Raw genomic sequence first — 24,972 nt, forward strand, 5'->3', positions numbered from 1 at the left:
TTCCTCAAAGTTTCCTCCATTCAAACTCATATCCCAACTAACCTGTCTCTCGATCCTGTTAAACCCAATAAGCTTGTTTTTATTAACATTTTATTCTCAACATTCTCCTTTAACACACACACCAACTTATGCAGTTTCTCACTCAAATGTACTGTCCTGTGTCATCAGCAGACAACAAATGACTCACTTCCCAGGTCCACTCGTTCACTACCTGTCCATCTTCCCAAGACACTGATTTACCTCCTTCAACCCCATCAATAAACAAATTAAGTGGCTGTGGTGACATCACACATACCCTGCCACAGGCCAACCTTCACCAAGAACCACTCTCTCTCCTTGCACACACACCTCTCAATAAAAACTTAATTGCTTTTGATAACTTTCCTTCTACATCATATAGTTGTAACACCTTTCACATAGCATCTATATCAACCCTCTCATATGCTTTCTCCAGATCCATAAATGCCTCGTACAAATTTCTCTTTCTCTAAGTGTTTCTCACACACATTATTCATAGCAAACACCTGATCCACACATCCTCAACCACTCCTAAAACCACACTGTTCCTGCCCAATCTGATGCTCTGTGTATGCCACCACTCATCCATACAGGTACAAACTAAAACCTCTTTAATTCAAACATTCACCTTTCTTCCTCTTTCCTTTATACAATGGCACTATACATGCCTTCATCATGATCCATAAATAAAATGAAAATCCTAACTAATCAATCAACAACAGTCACTCCCTCTCTTCAGAAATTCTGTTGCAATACCATCCAATCCAGCTACCTTGCCAAATTTCATCTTATGCAAGACTTTCATCACTTTTCTTTTACACCACACCATTTGCCATGACTTGCTCACTTCATGTACTTCCCCAACCCAAACACCCTACATCTACCACCCTATCATCAAACACATTTAACAATCCTTCAAAATACTCACTCCTCTTCATCTCATCACTGCCTGTCACCACTTCTCTTTGTGCCCCCTTCACTGATATTCCATTTCTTCTCTTGTTTATCTCTATTAACCTCCTTTCAAAACATCATACTCTTTCTCAAGTTTGCTGAAACTCACTGACCCCAACTCTCTATTGTCTTCTTTTTAGCCCCTGAACTTTCCTTTTGATCTCCTACCACTTTCTTTCATACATCTCCCAATCACTCATACCCATTCCCTCTAAGTATCGCCCAAGTACCTCTCTTTTCTCTTTCATTAGCAACTTTACTTGGTCATCCCACCAATTGCTACCCTTTTTCATCTGCCCACCTTCAGTATGTTCTATAATTCTCACACCTGTACTGCTTACCTAAATACCTCCCACTCCTTAGCCTTTCCCCTAGCTTTATTTGCCTTTACCATTCTTCCCTCAATCTCTCCTGGAATTTCTTCACACAAGATTTTGAGTGATCGGGGCCTGAACATGCAGGAGGGTGAAAGGCGGGCAAGGAATAGAGTGAATTGGATCGATGTGGTATACCGGGGTTGACGTGCTGTCAGTGGATTGAATCAGGCATGTGAAGCGTCTGGGGTAAACCATGGAAAGTTGTGTGGGGCCTGGATGTGGAAAGGGAGCTGTGGTTTCGGGCATTATTGCGTGACAGCTGGAGACTGAGTGTAAACGAATGGGGCCTTTGTTGTCTTTTCCTAGTGCTACCTCGCACACATGAGGCGGGAGGGGGATGGTATTCCATGTATGGTGAGGTGGCGATGGGAATGAATAGGGGCAGGCAGTGTGAATTGTGTGCATGGGTATATATGTATGTGTCTGTGTGTGTGTATATATATATGTACATTGAGATGTATAGGTATGTATATTTGCGTGTGTGGGCGTGTGTGTGTGTACACTGTGTATGGGGGTGAGTTGGGCCATTTCTTTCGTCTGTTTCCTTGCGCTACCTCGCAAACGCGGGAGACAGCGACAAAGCAAAATAAAAAATATAAAATAAGTCTCTTTTCCACTCACGTACTTTCACCACCCTTTTCTCAACCATATCATTTCCTTTTTTCCAAAAACCTCTATAAATCTTCACTCTCGCCTCCACCAGGTTATGATCAGCCATCCCACCAGCTGCCCTTCTTAACACCATTCACATCCAAGTCTCTCTTCTGCACACCTGTCAGCAAGCATGTGATCCAATAACTCTATCACTGTGCACCCTCTGCATATACATACTCAAACATCACAACACTTTATGACCTGTGGTCCCAACTGTGGTCAGCTTCCTGAGTGCTGTAGGAGCATCATAAGGATAGAAGGGACTACTGGGGCTGGAAGTAGCAAGTATGTAATCCAATAATGCACGTACACCAATTTTCCTATTCACCTATGTTTACCTGTTTCTGTCTCATTTTAAAACGAGGTATTCCCAATTACCAGTCCTTTTTCAGCACCCAGCACCACAAACTGTTCACCATTCCATTCACTTTAATGCCCCAACCATACCCTCAACTGCCACTTCACTCACTTTTGCATTTAATCCTCCATCACTACTACCTGGTCTCTTGCATCACAATTTTAGCTTCAGCAGTACTGCTATCCCTTCCTTAGTTCTCACCCTTTCACTAACCCCTGACTTAACCTCTTAAGATATTTCTAACCTATTCTTCCCCCTAGCAGGCTTTAGTGGTGCTTTAATTCTGGTGGAGATAAGAGGAAATAAGGGTTTCCTTACAAGATTGCAGTTAAACTCAAGTATATCTTTTCTTAGCCAGTAGTAGAAGTAGTAACAAAAAAGCATAAGCATAAGAATGCCCATGTTAAAGTGGATTACCTTTCTGATAACGATGAAAAATAATGAGCTGCACATAATAATTTGTCAAATTCTGAATCTAACAGTCTATTAGCAGTTAGCTAATTACAGCCATCCTATATCTGCATATACAGGAAGGCAAAAAGAGTATTCAGCAAGATGAAACTACACACAACAATTGTGACCCTTCTCCAGGTACAGCTTGATATACCTAGGAGTTATGCAGCTTGCTGGCAAATTTGACCTTTCAGTGCACAAATAGTTTTTTCTGTCTGCCCCAACAACTGTGACCTTTCTTCAGGGTTAGCTTGAAAAATACTGTGAGTTATTCAGCTTCTTGGTTAACCCTTTTGGTCTGCAACTGATTTTTCAACAACAAAAAATTATATATGAAAAAGTATATCCATGAAACATAAAAAGCATTCTTTTCTAATGAATTTAAGACTTGACAGCTCCTAACATAGGAAAAGCACATAATTTATTGGATTGGCCAATTGTAGGTATAAAAACGATAAAACTTTTAATAATCTCCAATCACAATTCTGGGTCAGGGGTGGTCTGTGCTTATTCCAACGTCAACACAATTGTGGCACCATCCAGTAACATAATTTTCTATCCATTGGGGTCTAACCTATATTCTTGCCTGTAGATCCAATTTCTGATGTGGTAGAGCCTAAACCCCTCTGGCAGTCCAGGAATCCAAAGTCTATCCATCCATCTCTTTGATTTAAGATTGAGCTCACTTAATTACAAAAGTCCAAGATATTTGTAATGCACTACCTTTTCCCTTTCCCGAATTATGCTGTTTCTCCATTGCAGTCATCCATATGATTTCTGATTATCTTTTCTAGTGTTTTATTGACTACTCTAGTCGGGAGGATCTGTAGTTCTCAGCATTTACCAAACATCTTTCTTAAATACAGGCATGACATTTGCCCTCTTCCACATCTTCCTCTAGTCATCTTTAGGACAATTTTTCAAGTGGTGTAGCAAGTGACTCCGCAAATTCTTCAGCATATATGGATAGATTTCTTCAGGTCCATGAGCTTATTGTGAGCTTACTGGATACAAGGTGTTTTGCTAGATTAGGTGTTTTTTATCACTTTCAGTACCTTCCAAAATTTTTCCCTATCCCAATTTGTAAACACTTTGGAAGTGTTCTTCAACTCCCCATACATTTCCTCATCATGCTTAATAGTTCCCTCAGGTTCCTTGTGTCTGATCAGCATCCTTTAACCAATAATCAGCTCCTGATGTACTTATGGAAAAGTTTTGAAATAGCTTTGGCTTAGTCCACAATATTCTTTTCAAAGTTTCTCAAGTCCTCCCTTTTTTTCTTGCAGTACTCATTTCTCTTTCTCTTTTTGTTGTTAGCCAAGACAGCACTGATCATCTCATGAATGCTATATATGTATATACCTTTGCCTAAGCCAGGTACCCATTTTTATCAACCAAACCCAAGGGGTGGATGAACAACTGGACTGGCTGCCACAACCAGGATTTTAAAGTATGCACTCTACCCTGGGCAGCCTATGAATGTGTCATGATCAAAAGGTAACTGCTACACCCTCATGCCCTTCAAATGCTGTTGTCTATATCCTCTTCACAGTGCATCTCTAAGCTCTTTAATTTTTTGACATTCCTTATTAAACCACGCCTCTTTCTTTTTTTGACCTATTTCCTTTATCTGCCCCAATGATACCCAAGTTCTGACTTCACTGCGCATTTCTTTTCACTTTATATTTCACAAAACCTATAACATTAGTCTATACTTCTCTTATAAAACATGCTTTCCCAATTCAAAGTCTCAAAGAAATTTTAGCTGTGCTGGTGCCATAATTATAATTCCTCTCCAAGTTCTGCCTCCCTTTTACTCCTGCCCATGTCCTCTTCAACCACACAATCAAACTCAAGCAATAAGTGATCAGTTTTTCTAACTGATTTTTCACATGTGTTTTATTTCCATGCTACTATATGTTTGTGGATACCCTGTTTGGGAGACATCCTTTACAGCTTTCCGTATCAATAAAGTACATGTAATCCCACTTTCTAAAGAAATCACATTTTAAGATACATAATACCTTATTCTGACACTGTGATTATCTAGTAAGAGTTTGTGATGAAAGTGGGACCACACGGACAATTTGTAATTTAGCTTTTGGCAATACACAAGGTGCATGTGGTTCCTCAAAATTTGATACACAATACACTGATGAATTACCAGTTTAGTTATACATCTTAACTAGCTATGAATAATTAGTAATTCTGTTCTGCAATCATTGCAAAATGTTTAGAAATTACATTAAGAGCTTAAAAGCATTATTTTGATAATTTTATTTTTAAATGATACTAGATAAGGTAACTGTGATGAGGATTATGGATATCTGGCAAAATATGGTGTTAATTTACATAATTTCAAATCTGCAAAAAATTATGAAACCCTCACTAAACATACCCTAAAAACCAAGATTTTTAGTGGAAATATATGAACATTAATGAGATTCATTGCTTATGACTACATGAATAGGCGATTCATAGTGATGGTGAAGCACCAGCATGAAGAAGCATTTGGTCTGTAATTTGATTGTTGATTATCAACAGCAGTTGGCCTGACATTTAATCATGGGCACGTCATGCATGTTTCAACAACAAAAATGAAAATCATGATAAAGCTTGGCTGTGAGGACTATATGACTTTAAAAGGGTTTTGTTCATTTTTTTTTTCTCATTTACGTTTACATTTTTATCAACGCATTTTTGTAATAATCATAACCTTCTCCATTATTGCCTTATTCGTCATTACAGAATAATGTGCCTCCTCTGACAGATTTTTCAACTACAGACTGAAGTCTATAAGTAAGCAAAGATATTGCATTTCCTTCCCTTTACTCTGGTATCTTTTCAGTGCCCAATTTCCACGGAGGAATAGGTGGATCTCAAACTGCATAAAATATTCCTTCTACTATTCCATTATCCCCTCCAGCTACACAGATCCCTAGACATACTGTTCAGTCAAGTTACAACTTCATATTTTAATTCCTTAGTTTCTCCAATTAGATGATTCATGTACTCATTGACTGCTATTAGTATTGTTGTATACTGTGCCCATGATAGGATTATTATTTTGGTATTCTTGTTATGCCATTACATTAAGAAGTCTTACGTACATGTCATTACTGTTCATAATTTTTTGCCCTAACAAACTCTCTCCCTTGAGAAGTACAGGACCTTATTCAGTGCTTAAACTGCATTAACTATACTAGAAAAACTAATGGATATGTTGAGCTGTTCATGTGTGTAGATACAATTGTGAAAGGTGTCTTTCCCTTTTGATTCTAAGAATTTTCCTGTGTTATCACTGGAAAAGATCTATCTGAAAATATCTGGAGTAAAAACTTGTGTAGAAGGATACACAAAGGGTATCCAAAAGTATTTGCGTTGATTGGTCACTAAGGAGCGGCAGTGCATGATAGTGTACGGCACACCAAAAGTTCTTAAAACTTTAGCTATCATATTAAGTTCTTGGTGAATATACGTCATGACGGAGAAAGTTAAAACGCACCTTGATATATAACTGCTTCTGATGAAGCCTCAAGAGTATAAACTCCTTTACTATAATCAAAATACGAAGTTATATGGAATCCCGTGGTGTAATGGTTGGCGTTCATATATATATATATATATATATATATATATATATATATATATATATATATATATATATATATATATATATCGTTAATGGGATGGCCTCGATTAGGGCCTCAGCTGCCCGTACCGTCTCAACCAACTTAAAAAAATTATAGACATTAAAAGTTTGCTGTACCCTTAAGTAAAGGTTATATTAGCCCTTTCAGAACGGATTAATGGTAAAAAAAAAAAAAAAAAGCCTCCCACAGCCAAAGGAAAATCAGCCATTCAAAAAACAGAGATGGTCCAGAGGACGACAACGAATACTACCAAAAACTTATATGAAGTCAACCCCATATGGAAGAAATAAAACCCTTTAAGTTTTCAAACCAATTTGATGGCGTCTAGTGAACAGTTGTTCGATAGTTTCAAGGATAGATTAACTAGGGTCCATAACATGAAATTAAGGAAGATACCCGCTACAAAACATGTAAAGATGTAATTTTATAGTTATATAGTGGATGAATCGAATAAACTAACTGACGAAACTGCCAATGTGAACAACATAAAACTGAGTTTTAAGTGTTTGATAGAGGTAGTTAAACAACGGCGCCCTACGAGTTAAAAAAAAAATTCTCACTCCATACAAAATCAAAGGTGTAATTAGGTTATTACATCCATCAAAGTTGCACCAACTTTCTTGTAAGCGAATGAGGTTGTTTCACTTCAGTTTACAGGGAAACTTTTCAACTCTTCCTTTTCCTAACAAGATCATATTGGTTCCCTGGTTATGGCTATTTAGCCAGTGCAGAAGATTATGTACCGAGCACTAACATACGACAATTTATAATACAGTGGTAAGAGAGTGTGGCTTATAATTTTTCTGGCTGGTCAATGTTCGCAAACTATTGTAAATCATTAATACATCCGCGTTAAAAGTATGGTGATGAACTTGCATATTTGAAAGACGAAAACGAAGGCTACTTATATGAGAGTAAAACATGCCTACAATGTTTCTCTTCACACCATCCCGTTGATAGTTACGAACAATTGCATTTTGACAGCAAAAGTTCCATGCAGTCGATACTTATTACCCACAAGGGTAGTAGTTTCGACAAAACAGAACATCTGAGTTCAGTATACCTTGGAGCCATGCATTTTCGTGCCCTCTAAGATTTCTAAGGAACACCGGGATATTTAGCACAAATGTATGACCACTTCATATAAACCTTGATGAAATCCAACCAACAAATGCATTAACAAGAAAGTACAAATGTTACTTACCTTCCGGTACACAGCAAGACGGGTCACGAGTGACCAAAATATCTGGTAATTGATGATTTCTTCCAAATTCTTTCTCCAGGTAATCACACTTTCTTCCAGTAATGAACATACTTCCAAAGGCACATAATCCAGTTACCGTCAAAAAGAGCAACAATAGATTCACCAAATTGTTCAACAATTGCAATAATTTCACCCTTTTCTTTACAAAATGCATATATCTATGAACTTTTTGTTTTCATTCTCACTTTAAACTTCTTTTTTCGCCACTTCAAATTATGCTTCAGTACTCACATTGTTTAACGAGCAACATATATAATTGTTCTAAGATCTGATGTTGCACTGGTTTTGCATCACTCCTTTGACTTATAGTTTCGAATTCACAAACGCAAACTAATAATTGCTTTATCAAATCATTTTGTAACACCTGAAATGTAACGATTTCCAATTCGCTTTTCACTACATGATTTCCTTTTTTCTTGAATAGAAATTGCACTGTATATTTCCAAATTTGTTGGTATAGTATTACTCTTACGAGGAAATACAAGTAATGGAGTACTTTATGACCTCATTAACATCGATCTCTGCTACTTCACTTGACCGTATTTTCATGCACCGAAGAAATATATGACACAGATGTATTGTGCTCGTGTTGCGTCTTTCTGCCTTGGAGGTTGTGGCGGGAATGGCCGTTGACCTAATCCTGAAAGTGGGCGGGGTCAGGCGGGAAACGGTCATAACGAGCAGTTAAACCATCGAACCGGTAGTTATTACCGACAAGTATATAACTTAAGACGGGTTTCTCGATTTTCTGATTCAATTAAGAAAATTCTAAAAGCTTACGATACATAAATAAAAAAAAAAAAAAGAAAGAAAGATGGCTGATAACTGAGATCCCCCAAGCAAACGAGCAACGAGGGCGGGGCAACGTGACGTCATGGCCGGTGTACAGTCTCTACGTTACGCGGGCTCGCCGGGTTGGCTAACATAACGCAATATATTCATTAAAATACCCAGATAATCTAGAGTTAAAGCGGGAGATCACCTTAGCAATGAAAATATTTATTACATGGCGTTGGAACAGCAGTGCTAAATGTTTTACACGTCATACATTGTAAATCACTTCATATGACTTTTTGTATATAGCAAGTCTGAAATAGAAATTAGAATTACATTTCTGTTATCAAGGCGGAAAATCGAAATAATCTGAGAAAAAAATCTCCATTCTCGTTACCCCATTGCTAGTCGATTATGAACTAGACAATTAACGTTCACCATTTCGTCTATAGATCCAAATTCTAGGGGGACAGTACAAGTTTTTGTCCAATAATGCAAGTCTATAAACACAAACGTGTGTGACCAAAGAACAATTAAGAATGTCATCGGAAATGAATTAATCTAAATTTATAATCAATCTAAATATACATTCTTTCGTTAGTTATGAGATTATCAACGCATATCAGTACCTCATTATTATGTATTGAACGCCAATGTATACGACAATTCATAGTACAACGGTCTGCGGGTATCATATTTTATCGTCCGTAACAAAACTACGTCAATTTCATGTGAGATTCTCAGGAAGACAACGAAGTTACGTACCTGGACGTTGCTAACAAGCATAAGTGCCGGTGGAACATTAACTTAAGCTTGAGTTATATTTCCTCAAAAGAATAATTATGTCCAGGTAATTCTGCTTAATACATTGCGATAACAGAAGTCTGAAATATATATTCGATCATCGGTACTCATTCAATTGCAGCCATATATATATATATATATATATATATATATATACTATCAGAAATCCGCAGCCTGAAGGTGAATCTACAGTAACAGAATGAATGACTACACAAACAAATTAAGTAAACTAACCGATCACCTGCTTCTTATATCTCTATGGGAGAAAAAAAAGTTTGTCAATAGACTATTTCTCGGTAGTCTATTCATCAAGTAATTCATCCTTACCGTAGCAAGACTGCATCCTAACTCACATTTAAACTTGTAAAATCTTTATGATGCAATAGTAATGCAAGCAAAATCTTAAGTTGATTAATCTTTAAGATTCCACTGTTTTACAAGAGTCTGGCTACATTTACGTTAGTTTGGATTACTTTGGTGATACATGGTGAAGGTGGGGTAAGGTTAAGTTTACATAAATGGATCAGGATTATAAGACTGGTTTTGTTTAAGTTGTGCTTTGCAATAGCGGAGGACTGAATTATTAAGTGTGGTCTGTGCAAGCTAGGTTAGACTGGTGAGGCTGCAAGGATTTTGAGTTGAGCTGTATTTACGGGTGTTAGCGTTTGAGTTCTGTCAAGCTTTTAAGTTTAAGGTTGTCAAGGTTTTCTGACAAGACTTTTTACTTACCATGGTCGACTGTTATCATCACTTAGTTTCGTTGAACAACCTACACGCGCCACTTGACTGACTGATCATGTACTTGTCAGTGCAAGTCTTCTTGAAAATAATCCCAAAACTTCAGTTCCTATTCATCTGTCCGTAGATTTAGTACAGTCACCCAAGTTTTTCCCTCTGATCTTGACCGTACTCTTACTCTCAACAAAGAGATATTACGAGGCAGATATCGAGTTGCTTGCTCTCATTGCACTTCACTCAGAGGTCTGTAAACAACTGCCAAAACTACCGTTTCGAACTTCCGAAGTGTGAACCAGAAATGTCTTGATCGTCAACATTAGCTCGGGACACTGCAAGCAAGTCTGCAATGTTTGAAACGCAGAAAGTGAAATATTTCCTAAAATAAGTTGACATCATTTGGATTCCAAGGCTTCCAAAGCATTGGAATTATTTCAAAAATTAAAATCACAACATTCTTAAGCTAACAAAAGCTTCAGGTTTGGTCGAAGTTCGAACCATTCGAATCGCAAAATTTAGCCGCATTATATCATTTGAAGAAACTACTGGATCAGATCACAAGGGCCAATTCGTGAATGAATCATCAGGGTTATGAACCAAACTACAAACCTAGAAGGAACTACTTCATACGTCTGTCACAGTAATGTAACCTGCAGGTTCGCTAATTCCAAATCAAATTGGCTTAATGCATAACATTCGTTAGCTCAACTGAATATAGAGACTAGAGAAAATATCACAAAGATTCGAAAGATGAAACACAAATCTGTGACACCTGCTATAAATCAAGCACTCGACCTTGACAGTGTGACCCTTGGATCTGATGTCAAATCCCAGGTCATCATGCTCAAGGGTAGTAACATGTAAAGGGTCATATGTTGTTACTTTTATCTTTTTTTTTAGTCTGCTCATGTATAATGCTTTGCAAAGAGCAATGAAGCTGGCTACACGAATGTTTAACTGTTACGTCATCATTTTTGAGGCGATAACCTGCTCGTTGGCTTGTGCTCCCGTACTTAACCCACCTGTATATCTTAGCTGGCTACCGCCACCTCCTCCCCCTTCCTTCAAACCAACATCACCCATCTCCCTTTCCCCTCCCCCAAGGCACTAGCCCCCCACGACTGGTGCCAGCAGCTGCCCTGCCTTTTCCCTCGCGAGCTCTGAGAGTGATCACACGTCCGCCCCGTTCGTTCCGTCGCAATCATGCCGCCCAAGTTCGATCCAACGGAAATTAAAATTGGTGAGTACCCGAACTCGGTGCATCTATGGCCTGTACCCGGCCACCACATACCAGTGTTACCTGCCCCATGAGGGTAGTGTTCGTGACCGACGCTTAAATTATCATATCATGACTGACGGTGGTATTATCGCCATGATTCAGAAAAGAATTTCGTCCGCATATATATATATATATATATATATATATATATATATATATATATATATATATATATATATATATATATATATATAACTTTCATACTAGAGTAGCCTCCCTGGTATGTGGTACTGAATCAAAGGTGATTTACAATATATTTGAGGTGATCTGGGCACACGTTGTGGTTGACACCACGTGTGGTGGCGCGCGGGCGGGCACGCGCAACTCAACAGCAGGAGTTATATATAGAGCGGCGGTGGAGGCACTGTTAACCCCCCCCCCCCCCCACCCCAACACCCTACCCCACCATCCTTGTCACAAGCACGTGTCCCCCCCCCCCTCCACACACACACACAGAGACGCATGCATATGCAAATACGTACACACCCTGCACTCAAACACAAATAAACAAAAAATAGAAGTATAATGGTAAAAAATGTGATAAATAATAGGGGCGAGTAATTCAGGATGAGAGAGCAAAGGGGTTAGGTGGGGCAGTATGTGACTGAAGGGAAAAACTGATAAGGGAGAATGATAGAGTAGTGTGGGTATGGGAGCTGGGTAGGCGAGGCAGGTGAATGTGGAAACACCGCAATCGGAGTAGTGTGAATGAGACGGTTTCAGTCATTGTATGGTTCATAGGTGAAAAGAAATGTACACGAGAGGGACAGGTTGAGGAAAACGTACCTGAGGGGCATATGCTGTATAGTTCACTAGAGGTGATACACCCAGACGTATATCACCAAAAACCTGTCCTCAAGCTAACTGTGACTCTGCACTGTCACCATCACCGTTCCCAAAGGCGCTCCTAGTAAATCTATACAACGTTGCTGTCCTCTCATCCCTACGGCACGTCAACCACAACATATCACCCAAACGGTCGAACCTACAAACGCTGACGTCGGATTTACAGAGAACCTCAAAACACTTCTTACTATGATAAAGAAAACTTAAATAAGACTCTATCAATTGGATATATAAGAATAAGAAAAAAATATAATTAATCTTATATATGATCTCATATAAATGAGAGATAAAGGTGGTGGACAGGCCATGGCTTTACCTTAAATGAATGAAAATGTTTTTGGTTTACATACGATCGAGGTGTCAACAAATCACTGGAAATACATGAGCCACATTACCACATAGTTTGGCATGCACTAACTTACCTAAAATATTACCGCTTGATTATGCCTGCACGACCGTTCATCAATAATTAGGATTCGACTACGATAACATTGTAACACCACAACCCAATAGCAATAACGCCACTGTCACCACCACTACATAAAACGACCGCAGTTACACACACGACAAAACGAAACTCTGAGCCCGATGGTACGAGCCTAAGATATGATAGGCCTGGCCTCTCACTTGACCATTACAGGTAGTCAGAATTACGCCATCGTTCTCAATAGGTTACAGCTTCGTGCTCAAGGGTTAAAAGGTGAAGCCAAAGTAAGGGAGGAAAATAAGAAAAACTTGACATGCAAATTACATCTGTACCCACTTTGCACAAGCAGAAGCACAACCATTTTCTATGTTTATTTTTAGGTGTTTGTTCATAAATCGTATTAAGCTGTGTCTGTAAAGTTTCTTTATGAGTATCATCGTTTATGAAAATTGGAACATCTGCTCAGTAAGGAGTTATGGCAAGTATAATTAACCATGTTCTTCCTGTATGGTAACTAATGTATGCTATTATTTCCAATACTTTGGTCAGAACTTCAAAATCATGTAGTTTCAGGTCCTATATTCTGTTCCATTGAACAGGATTTCTAATATTCTCCCAGTTTAAAAGTTATATAGCAAAACCATCAAATGAATTAAACTCAGTAACATTAAATCGAAGTTAATTTGTCTGGAAACACTAGTGCTGTGCAATTCGTTGATGTTTATTGCTGTATTGACTAGTGAAGCTGCGGGCTGTGGGTGGGGAAGTGGGCGCCACGTCCTCCCTTGCCCCGAAGGTAGGGCCACTCGGCCTCTCCCCAAAGAAGGTTGGTGAGGACATCTGCAAAGCCACCACTGCCTGGAAAGGCCTCAAGGTACCCGTGGACACTCATTTTAATCATGTTCATATCAAATTTGGATACTAATATCTGAGATATCAATGTAAAAGGCCTCTGTTAGGGCAATAAAACATTCCTGTCATGGTTGTGTGTCCAAAGTCACAGCTCCAGACCTGTAGTGCTGTTGTTGGTTCAACAGGTGACAGTGAAGCTGACCATCCAGAACCGTCAGGCCCAGGTGGAGGTCGTCCCCTCAGCTGCGGCTCTCCTCATTCGTGCCCTCAAAGAGCCACCTAGAGACAGGAAGAAGGTGAGTCCTTCCTCTAACGGTACCTATGGTGTGTGTGTGTGTGTGTAGAACAACTGGTCCTGACAGGGACTTGGTCCTACACCATCTCAATGTCAAGGTAAAGGCAAAGAAAAATTAATCTCGATTTTTATAGAATGTATGTTTTACCAACACAAATAGGTAGAGTAACAAAAAATTTATGAAGGTCTGATACTAATACGAGGAGAGACCTGTTGATGGCGGGATGAAATGTTAGTAAGCCGGCGGTTGGTTGCCCCTACAGGTAAAGCACGTCAAACACAGTGGTAATGTGAGCATGGAGGAAGTGATCAACATTGCCCGCATCATGCGACCCCGCTCCATGGCCAAGACCCTTGCTGGCACTGTCAAGGAGATCCTAGGCACTGCCCAGAGTGTCGGCTGCACTGTGGAGGGTTCAACCCCTGCTGAGGTACAGGAGAACATCGACAATGGGGAGGTGGAGGTGCCTGACGAGTGAGCTACTCTTGCCTGGGAGCAAGACTCAACTTTGGCAAAGACTTACAGGTAACCCTGCTGCAAAGTGCTGTGACCTGTACTACCCACAACACTGGCATTACTACCAGTGTTGGGTAGTATCTATCATCACATATTTTTCAATGGTGTAGAGAACCTTGAACCTCAGTGCACACTGGACGGGACCTACATCAGGTGACAGGTACTGTATGGTAGGGGTTGGCATCCCATCCACCCACTCTAGGTATTGTGGAACTCCTGCCTGTATGGACTGAGACACCATTCTCAAGAATTGCATTACACTACCTTGCTACACCACGAACAATAACTTAGATAGAAACTCTAATACATTAGAAGCTCCACAGAGCACTCGCAATAATGGGTATTTATGACATTTGCAGGAAAGTTCAAGCTAGGTAAGACACACAGGTAACAGGCACACCAATAGGCATAATAAACTATTAGGATTCCTCTAGTCCACCTACCATGATCTTAGAACACTAATGCCGAAACCCACATCATAAAACCCTCCAGTTGTAATATAATCTTACCATCACATTGGTCTGTTGTGGTGTAAGCTGACAGCTTGAGGGATCGTATTGAGTGTAGTGGTTTCTGAATCTACAAGAATTTTGTTTTCTGGTAAAGTTATGACATGAGATTTGTTGTAATGTATAAAGTTAACTCTAAAGGAATTTCTTGGGTTAAAGTTCTTGTTGAAGTTCAGCACCAAAAAGTTTTGATATATCATCTAACAACAATCGAATGGTGGTGATAGAATAGTCATATGTAGTAATGCTGGAAAGGTTTCTTGTACAGTTATAGTAAAAGTGGTGTTGTGATCAGCATGAGATGGGTCTTAGGATTTAAGTTCAACACCTGACTGGTTGTGGCATGGTTTACTATGATGCACACTTAAAAGAATAAATAATGCTTATTATAATGCAAACACAACCGGAGTGTTGGGTTGTGTTGTAAGCTTAGGGCAGTGGAGTGACTTACTGATTGTGATGCAAGAATACTGTGGTGTCTGGCTATGATGTAAGCTTAGGACACGTGATTGATTGTCATGGATGCTTAGGACACTAGACTGCCTGGTTTTGATGCAAGCTCAGGATGCTGGAATGTCTTGTCATGTAAGCTTAGGGCTGGTTGAGATTTAAACTTAGGGCACTGGAATGATTTGTAGTAATGTATGCCTAAAATCCGTAGAAGGTTGTTGATATAGTATACATCATTGGTGTAGTTTGTTTTAATGTAATTGGAGTGTAACATCACACTGTTGGTTGAGGTAGTTGTGATGAAGGCTAGAAACACTGGAGGGGTTTATTGTCCTCTAAGTTCACGTTATTGGTTGTCATTGTTGCAAGGTAAGTTGACATCACGAGAGGGCTTCTTGTAAGATAAACTCACAGCATTACAGAAACACAGTTGGTTTGTAGTGATGTAAAGCTCATCATAGATCGAATTTGTTGTTTGGTATGCTCACAACACACTGATTTGATACATCAGTCAAACAGGATATTTATCCAATTCAGTTATTTCAAAAGTATTTTGGTGCTTCAATAATAATTTGGATAAAAAATATTTATCAGTTATGGACAGTCACATGCACTGATCCATCACTCTAGCCAGTCTTAGCCAGGAAAGTTCCACTTCTGCCATCGGGGAGAAAACCTCGACAACAAATCACAATAGGTCCTAAAAGCTAAAAGTCTAATAAATTTTAAGGCATCCTGATACAGAACTGATGACTTACTCCAACATTTGTTATTTTCAGGGAATCTTAGAATAAAGAGATTAAAAATATTTGTGTGATTTCCTTTTATATTAAAGAGTTTATAATACTGAAAGATCTTTTGTGTGCTGCATGAGGGATCTTTCATGTTTGCCAGCCATAGTTAGATTCTTATGCCACATTAATAATAACATCCGTTATATATATAAACTGAACTTCATTAATAAATCAACATAAGCCTTCATAGGGCTTCATGTATGATTCTCAAGGAGCATTCCCTCTAACCTCCCTCATTTTCCACATATCTTGTATCTCACCAACCATGGGGTCTTCCTGGACATACCCCCATGTTGGTAAGGGATGTCTTTAATCATCCATTTGTATTGTACAGGGAGGAAGATCTATACTCTTAGGCCCCATTCTTTGAGCTTTTTCTATAACTTTTCAAACTTCTGTTGTCTATATTCACAATTTCAAAACTGGGTTTAATCTGTTCATCTGTTATGCTAAAAATTAATTTCTTATGCTTCTCATGGTATGTGTCTTGTTTTGTCCTTGTATCTTTTAAAGAAGTGTTCACTGTATACATCATCAAGCTAGTTTAAAACTTAAATGTGTCAAAACACAGGTGACCTCAAACCATCTCGAGTTGGTTTCTCTAACACGCAGTCAGCGTAACCAAATTCATTCCCTAGTTTTCTCCCTTCGGTTACAACTTCTGAATTAAAAAAGTGGTTTTTTTTACATCTTTTCTAATACGTTTCTAGTTCAATCAAGTTATGACCTCTGGTTCTTTTAACTTTGTATCTTTAACAGAAATACTCACTGATGACATCATCAACATAGTTTAAAACCATAAATGTTTAAGGTCAAGGCACCACTCACTCCTCTTTTGTGGTGGATAATTTAAGGCCTCAACCCTTTCCTATAACTCACTTAATACTGATAGCATCTTTGTTGCTCTCCTCTGAAACTTATCTATAAAATCTTTGTGCTTCTTAAGTACAGTAACCAAACCTGAGAAGTATATTTCTGTTTTAAACTATTTGAGAATGTGAACAGTCTGCTGAATGTTTATCAATGTACTTGAATGCAGTTCTGATATTTGCATGCATGGGACTATGGTGACAGGTCAAGTACAATGTCAACACGTTAATCTCACACACAGATTCCTGCAGCTTATTTCCTGCTTGATAATATTCATGAATGCCTTTTGTTCCCTTCCACTTGACTACTTTCCAGTCCATCATAGTAGTCTCACCTTACTTTTATGCAACAGTCAAGTGCTTTCTGGCAATCCAGTTACACATTCCAACCACCTTTCTCTTTCATCTACAACAGAGCTCACTCTCCCATAAAAGTCTAAGTAGTAGGTAGTTTTTCCTTTGCAGTTAGTCATCCGGGTGTGTTTAAGTTATGGTGTATTAGTAAAAAGGGGGGTACAGCTTGGATACATTTGGCTAATCACTGGTGGTGAAATTAGTAATTTCATTAATACTTTGGATGATCGCTGATGTAGGAATTAGTAGTGGAGTATGGACTATGAGACACTGCAGCAGACCATGAAGTGGTCAAAAGAAAATAATAAGTTAGGAAATACTCACTTTATTTCTCCTAAATTAATGCTTTAGGGGATGATGAAAGCCACTTGAGTAAAAAACATAAATAAGCTGCATAAAACAATTAACGAGTACTTGCCTGGATGTTCAAAGCACTTGAGAACAAAGTGTACATAACCTCATGAATTGGAAAGTTACTTAATCTACATCTAAATGCAACACACAGGGAAAACTTAGTATGACAGATATCATGGAACATGGTATCATAAAAATTTTCAGGCCCTGGGAAGAGGGTCCTTACACTGTTTGAGTCCAGGCCTTCAAACCAAGATCTAGTATTAATATGTTCTGAAAAGTTTTTAATAAAGCCTTTACCACTTTTAAGGCAATTAGGTAATTATGCATCTCTTCCTGATTCCATTCATTAGTAAAATTTCTCAAAAAGGAGCCAGTTCTCTTAAAATGAAATGGGAACTTCATGCCAAGTCCAAACCTGTGATCCCATGACCAATGTTTTTTGAAGAACCCTTTGTATTCATAGTCTAGAGAGATTTAGAAAAACCTTACCTCCTCTTCCACGACTCAGTATTTCCCCAGGAAAAAGTCTTTTGCAAATTTACATTTCTTGTTTATACATCTCTTTGATATGATTTAGTAAAATAAATGCATATCTAATATGTAACATTTTTTATTAGATTACTTACATTTGTATGTTTACCTTCTACTCTCTCTCATTCAACCAACAAAGTTATCACAGGTCCGAAAAAGGCACAAATTATTGTCTACACTAATAATGCTTTAAATAATTCAGTTCTGAACTTTAGTGCACAGACTATTCTGAGGTACCCCAAAATCATTAAAACTTTAAAGATGAATCTAACACCAAAATCAGCATTGTTATATCATGAGCAAAGCTATAAAAGGCATGCTTACAGTTGTGTTCTTCCATTACATGAATAGAAAAATGATGCATATAAGTAAAAAAAATTTTCCACTGTCATTACAATACATGACAGTGTTTTGTAAGTCAGAAAATACGATATAACAATATGTACACTTTACAAAATGTAAGAAAAACTCTCTTTGTAACTCTTATAAAATGGTAAAACCACATGCTACAACACATGTGATAATCATTTTATTCGGGCCAAAACCTGAGCTCTTCTATCAGTGTTCTGGAAGAGAGCTCTTATCAGCTGCTTGGCTTCATCTGATGTAAATTCATGGGCTAATGGACCTTTGCCCTCTGCCCATCGATCTAAAATGTCCCGAAGACTAGCACCTAAAATGATAATCAGTTCACAAAATTTCCCCCACAACCGCACATGGCGTACCACATCTCCTGGATTTGTTCTTGTTTCACCTTCCACCTTTAGAAGGAATATGAAAGTTATTATAAACAAATACAAAGATCTTTAAAACATGCAAAAAATCTTTCCTATTAAGTATCAATTTCAATAACATAATTTTTCCTCTTTCTGAGTGGTCAGCAGTGTTTCAAGTTATAATTTGCAAATGGAAATAATACATATTTCATTTTTACTGTACTACAAAGCATAATACTTCTACAAGTACAATGCACAATAAATTGTAATATAAAAGTGCATTTCTTCTAAAACATAAATATAACATGGAACTCCTGAATTCAGTAAACTCTAAGATCTGGCAAGGCTCAGGTCCCAAGGCTGTCGGATTTAGGTTTGACAAATATCTATTTGCATTTTTCCTTTCTTCAAAATGAAAAAGTGGTATTACAGAACTGTTTACAACTTTCAGGGCAAATACTACTTCCTAATTTCCTGCCATCCATGAGGCTGTTAATCTTGCATTAATAGAATTCTATGATATTCCTTTGGTTCCCTAAATAATAATCATCTCTATAATGGTGTCACTTGATCCAAATATGATACTTAATATGGAAATGAATACTATTCACGCAAACTTTATTTTTACAACAAGTCCATATCCACAACTTTCACAAATAAGTGAAGACCTAAAAGACTAATGCTGACCAGAAAAAGAATCCAAGTGCATTTATGTCTTATTATGCCAATAAAATACTATTAGCACTAAAAGACAAATAATCATTCTAGGTAATAGCAAAAACTAAAGAAAACCACTACCTGATAAAGTGTGTAGTGATGATGTGTTGTAAAATTATTTGAAAAGAAAGTCATAGACATGGAGGGGGAGAAAGACTGGAAGAGGTGACAGAACTTAAGTATTTGGGAGCCATCCTGGGTATGTTTGGCAATATGAAAGAAGAGATAAGGGAGAAAGCAGTACTGGGTAGAAGAGTCCCTTTACTGAATAATGCAGGGTAGAGGTGCAAGATTGGAAGTGAAGAAAGAACTAAAGGATGGCACAGTCCTCCAGACCCTGATGAGTCGCAGAGGTCAAGAATCTAGGCTGTGGAAATGAGCTACCTGATAGGAGCATCTGGAATGACTAGAGGGAATGAAGAAGGAAATGAAGGGGTGTATGAGAGACATGGCACGGCATGGAATACAAAGGGAATGAACTGTGGAGTGGAAGAATGGGCGAAATGTAACTTTGAGGAGGTCTGGGCATGTGGAAAAAATGCAAGACAGGGAGTTTATAAGTTGAGTGTATGATAGTACAATTAAAGGGGTTGGTGTGAAAGGAAGACCACCTATGACATGGGGAAATAGAGTGGAAGGATACTGGAGGGAGAGAAATGGTGGAAGAATGCATGGAATGGTGTATGTGAGGGAGGTATGTAAGGACAGGGATAAGTGGAGACTCTTATGCCATGGTCACCCCTTGATGGTAGTTCCTGAAGGGATTGGGCATCAGAGATATACAAATAGGAAGTCTGTATTTTACATGAGCAAACTGGAAGTGGGTTGAGGATGTGTGAAAGAAGGACTGTACCTGGCTATATGCCCCTCAAGTATGTATCTTTCCTGAATTCATACTCTAATGGTAAAAAAAAAATCTTTTAATATTTTGGTTACCAACCATCAACGCACCTTCCAGTACCAGACAAAATAAAGTGATGCAAGGATTTGCTGTAAAACTATTTCAATAATCACCTTAAAGGTTTATAATACAAAAACAAATGTTCTAATAAATTATTCACACAAATGTAAATTCATTCCTAGCAATAGAGAGAATACTACCAATATAGCTTCTATATGTTGTAAAAAGTAACTGAGAGGAGTGGAAGTGGGAGCAGGGGGTTGGAAATCCTTCCCTCCTGTACTATTACTTTCTAAACAAAAGAACCGAATAAGGAGCCAATCAAGAATTTTTCCTCCAAGGTTCTGTGGTCTGCTCCTAATGCTGTCTCACTAAGATCGGGATGATATTCAACTTACCTGGAAAAGTGCTGGTACATTATCCTTCAGGAGATTAAGCAGATTGATAAGGGCCAATGCTGCATCAGCTGAAATGTCCTCTAAACTCACCACCCGAGTCACTACTTCTTCCAATACTGACCCCACCAATGTGCCTGTCATAGGAAACTGGTGATTAACCTTGGTACTTACACTTCTGAATTACTTACAAATTCACTTAAACAAACATACATACCCAGGTTGATACTAGGCATATCTGCTTTTCCTTCATCTAAATTACACAGAATCAATACAGTACAAGATACTTGCTTAAAGAATGTTCATCCTTAATAAAAACAAAATGTCCTAAGGTAACAGTGCCAGCAAACAATAAAACACCTTTAGCAATTTTCCCACAACAAATTAAGCTAAGTATAACAAGTCTCATCTATCTAATCTCCTGTTGCCACTACTTCTGCTACCCCATATGATGCCTTAATCATCTAAAATACTACTCAACATTCACCAGTTTGGAAGTGCATATGTAAAGGATTTTTTGTTAAGTAAAATACTACTACTGCCTTGTTTTCATACTTTTCTTACTATTGTTCGATAGTGAGCCACAGCCACTTTCTCTTCCTCATGGCACCATGCAAGCATTTTCATTCATCATTTTGAAAGGCAATATTGAATTTTCATAACTACAATTCAAAGGTAAGGCTGCAGGAAGCTTGTACACCAATTTGACTAACGCCAACTATATGAAAACACACACATCTGGTAACTGATGCAACAGATATTATCCACAATGGACTTTTCAGGAAAGAAGACTTTAGATAACATGTGTTGCAGAGTCTGGATGCCACGTTGCTTACTGTCATGAGGAAGTTGAGTTTCTGTGCAAGGAAAAAGAGAAGGTGCACTAAGAGCACTGGTGAATGGGAAGAGTTTAAATATAGTTTACTAAAAGCTTGAAACCTGAATTGTTTAACTCAACTTTGTTGCATGGATCTGAAAAATTAGTTTTCCTAGGTTGAAAGAGGTAAAAAAATATTAGGAGTAGACATGGATACAGAGTAGAAGTTATTTCCCAATTTGTGCAAGATGGATGCCAACATATCAATATAGATTTAACTTCCTAATCATAATGAGTGATGACTTCCACTGGAGACAGTTTATACACTTTAATTTGTCATGGCAACCCCACTGATGAAAGTTCTTGGAGGACACAAGTGTCAGAGATATAGAAAGACTGATAAAACTGGAATAACACAAAGTTGCTCCACTTTTCAACACCTTACTTGCTGTATCCATAAATCAATATTCTTTTAATTCTACATGAATAGGAACCACCCAAATTCTAGTAAGCAAAAAAAGGAGCAATGTACTAAATGGCAACTTGAACACTTAAATTACACAAACTTTTAGAAAGTTTGCTGCAAAAGATGGAATGAATCAAACTTGCAGCTCTGTCTGGGAATAAGACTACTTTCTAATGAAATTATAACAGCAAATAAAATCAAAGTAAACCTAAAAATACTTACCCATTGCCTTTGTGTATACAGTATGAGGAAGTACATTTTGCCAAACTCTGTGAAGTAACTGAAGTTGATGAAGAACCTGTCGCATACCCTGTTGTGCTTTACTAAGTCCACTAATGTCACATCCAATGGTGTCCAAACCTGTGAAAACCCATATCATATTTACCCTCTGGGACAATATCAGGAGAATTAGATTTGGTAAGTCAAATCATATACACTGTCATAAACATCAAATACATATACTATGGCTTGATGCTTCAAGAATTGAATAGTAAGTAACTTTACACCTAACATATAATCATTACCAATCTTACTCATGAGTCATTCATGGCATATGCAGAAACCAATGATATACATAATTTTTTCATACATCTTCACCATTTCCTGCATCAACAAGGTAGCATCAAGAACAGATAAATGAACCTTAAAGGGAAAAATCCTTACTTGGCCCCCTACCCCATTCCTTATCAATACATAAATTGCCTAAATGCAGTAAACTCTCGATTTAAACAATAACTAGTATTCCTATCAATCTAAAAGCCATCTCCCTCTATCCAACCAACAAAACTAACACATGAATCATCCATGGACTCGTTCAAGTCTCAACATACTGCCATACGTACAACCCTCTTCAGCATATACTCCTAGCTTTGGCTTTCTATCTTCAAAAGCTTTCTGGAAGACAACAATTGGTCATCATGGATTCAAAAACTTATCACTTAATCATCAATTCAGTCAATAATTGATAATGAACCTGCACTTGAATACAACACATATGCCATCATATGCATAAACAAAAATTCTACAATTTGGCACTGACAAAAAGCAAAAACTAACCAGCAGATTCTCTAAGTGTGTCAATTAGGGCTGTACGGTGTCCTTGCATTGCTTTCAAAAATGTGGAAGTGCCCATCTTTCGAAGCTGTTGGGCCAAATCAACAGCAGTGAGTGTTTTATCTCTGAGTGCTTGTGGAAGTCTCTGTTTGTACTGGTGTCCCAGAAGGAGTGCATGATGAGCCAAGTACATACTATTGTTGTGCACTACAGCTGCAAAGGATGAAAAAAATTATTATTTTCTTCAGTTTAAATACTGATGAATTACTTTAAAGGCAATATTATGTTCTAAATTTGTTAAATATGTGTTATCATTCAATCAATTTGAATAAAATAAAATCTGCATCCAGGCCCTGAAGTAACTAAAATTTGCAACATAAGTGGAATATATTCAAAAGCTTTTACAGGACAACTGTGCACAAAGGAAGACATGTACAAATAGAAATGTTAGTCCACCTCTCTGGGTTGATAGCCTATTATTGATGATTAGGGTTAAACTTTGTTTAGCACCCTTATGTCTTCCTAATGAAGTGGCCCCAGGAACCATCAGGATCAACATATCTAATAATTAAACATACTTAATTAACAAGGAAACATACCTGCTTGTTGTGGTAATGTAGCAAGCTCATGGGCATGTGCAGTAGGTACCACATGGCAGTAGAGTGTTAGGATGTTACGCACAGTATAAAAAAGTCTTCCAGCATACTGTGGTGAACTAGTGCATGCTTCTTCCATTGTCTCATATATCAATTCTACCAGCTCACAAACAGAAGCACTAATCCAGAGAAAAAAATTTGCATATAAATCAATGATAAAAGTACATTAGTCCATTACTTCATCTCTTGAATGCAAATAAAACAAATTTGTATTAAGAATTATAATTATAATTATTACCATTCTTTATATCAATGAATACTTTTCCAACAAACTACCATAAGCATCTCTCTTCTTATATGGCATACTCAACTCCCACAGCCTTGCCATACCTTTTTATTTAGTTCAGTCTTTACCAACTTCCCTTCTACCATCTTATGTTTTCAATTTCTTAATTCTATTTCAAAATATCACTATATTCACCAATGAAGACTCCCAAAATCTTGAATTAGTTAAATATAAGCTGTCTACTCTTATAAGACACAGGGTGAGTTCTAGGCATACTTTATGCACAAAAGTTTGAATCTCTATTCTAAGCTGCACCCTAAAGTTTAGCCAGCAATTTGGAAAACAGGTGAAGAGCATGGGAGCAATATCATGTCATGCTGTTTATTTATATAAACAAACAAATACAAAATGTGTGGGCAGATGCATACTGAGAATGCTACAGCATTTGCACTTATAACTTTATATATGAGAATTTTCTTGTTTACAACAGAAAGTACCTGTTTTTAGCAATCTCTAACATTTCTGGAAACATTGTAATCATTGTCATATGGCAAAACAAAGAACTTTATTGAAAGGAATTCATCCAATTTCATATTACATTTAGCACATTCAGTTATACATTAAGACTGGTAGTTTTTCCATGTCCCTGGCAAAACTTAGTAGACATTGGGCTCCTCCTCAGTTCAAGAGGGCCAAAAAGACATTTAACATGATGTAACACGAGAAAATCTTTAATACTTAGCAAAAAACTCAACAGGTGGAGGAAAGGCATGTGAGATGTCATGATTGTTTATACTAATTCAGGATGCATGGGTAAATGAACTATATGAACACTACATGTAAGCTAAAATCTTGAACATTTTGATGTGTATTTATCATAGAATACTGTTTATTCATCCCT

The 24,972-nt window shown here is 37.8% G+C and overlaps 2 protein-coding genes and 1 long non-coding RNA gene across 4 annotated transcripts in view; 1 reads left to right on the forward strand and 2 right to left on the reverse strand.

Moving 5' to 3' along the window:
- LOC139765682 (uncharacterized) overlaps nucleotides 1–10,989 on the reverse strand; it is a 303,519-nt gene extending 292,530 nt beyond the window's left edge. Inside the window, exon 1 of one of the 2 annotated variants that reach the window (XR_011716730.1) lies at nucleotides 10,039–10,989. This is a non-coding gene — a long non-coding RNA (uncharacterized lncRNA). Of the gene's footprint in view, nucleotides 1–7,671; nucleotides 9,348–10,038 lie in introns of those variants that run through there. The other variant, XR_011716729.1, reaches the window with a different exon arrangement.
- Nucleotides 10,990–11,125: 136 nt separating this feature from the next.
- LOC139765681 (large ribosomal subunit protein uL11-like) lies at nucleotides 11,126–16,027 on the forward strand. The gene is made up of 5 exons (XM_071693430.1): nucleotides 11,126–11,284; nucleotides 13,337–13,470; nucleotides 13,634–13,744; nucleotides 14,007–14,269; nucleotides 15,999–16,027. Exons 1-4 carry the CDS (start codon nucleotides 11,248–11,250, stop codon nucleotides 14,220–14,222), a joined length of 498 nt encoding a protein of 165 aa, XP_071549531.1. The 5' UTR covers nucleotides 11,126–11,247; the 3' UTR covers nucleotides 14,223–14,269; nucleotides 15,999–16,027.
- Nucleotides 16,028–18,187: 2,160 nt separating this feature from the next.
- Nucleotides 18,188–24,972, reverse strand: part of Zw10 (Zeste-white 10) — a 30,079-nt gene continuing 23,294 nt past the window's right edge. Inside the window, exons 12-16 of the mRNA XM_071693411.1 lie at nucleotides 23,789–23,964; nucleotides 23,193–23,402; nucleotides 22,359–22,496; nucleotides 20,857–20,990; nucleotides 18,188–18,885 (exon numbers count right to left, since the gene is read on the reverse strand). Of these exons, the coding sequence (XP_071549512.1) occupies nucleotides 18,649–18,885; nucleotides 20,857–20,990; nucleotides 22,359–22,496; nucleotides 23,193–23,402; nucleotides 23,789–23,964 (895 nt within the window). The 3' untranslated portion in view covers nucleotides 18,188–18,648. The remainder of the gene's footprint in view (nucleotides 18,886–20,856; nucleotides 20,991–22,358; nucleotides 22,497–23,192; nucleotides 23,403–23,788; nucleotides 23,965–24,972) is intronic.

This window comes from Panulirus ornatus, chromosome 55 (assembly GCF_036320965.1).
Source record: "Panulirus ornatus isolate Po-2019 chromosome 55, ASM3632096v1, whole genome shotgun sequence".
NCBI classification, from domain to species: domain Eukaryota; kingdom Metazoa; phylum Arthropoda; class Malacostraca; order Decapoda; family Palinuridae; genus Panulirus; species Panulirus ornatus.

What these genes read in the sequence shown, in the direction of transcription:
- LOC139765681 (XM_071693430.1), top strand. Translation starts at nt 11,248, where the DNA reads ATGCCGCCCAAGTTCGATCCAACGGAAATTAAAATTG. An exon ending in TCCAACGGAAATTAAAATTG is followed by an intron (nt 11,285 to 13,336) that starts GTGAGTACCCGA and finishes TGTATTGACTAG; the next exon opens with TGAAGCTGCGGGCTGTGGGT. An exon ending in CTGCCTGGAAAGGCCTCAAG is followed by an intron (nt 13,471 to 13,633) that starts GTACCCGTGGAC and finishes TTGGTTCAACAG; the next exon opens with GTGACAGTGAAGCTGACCAT.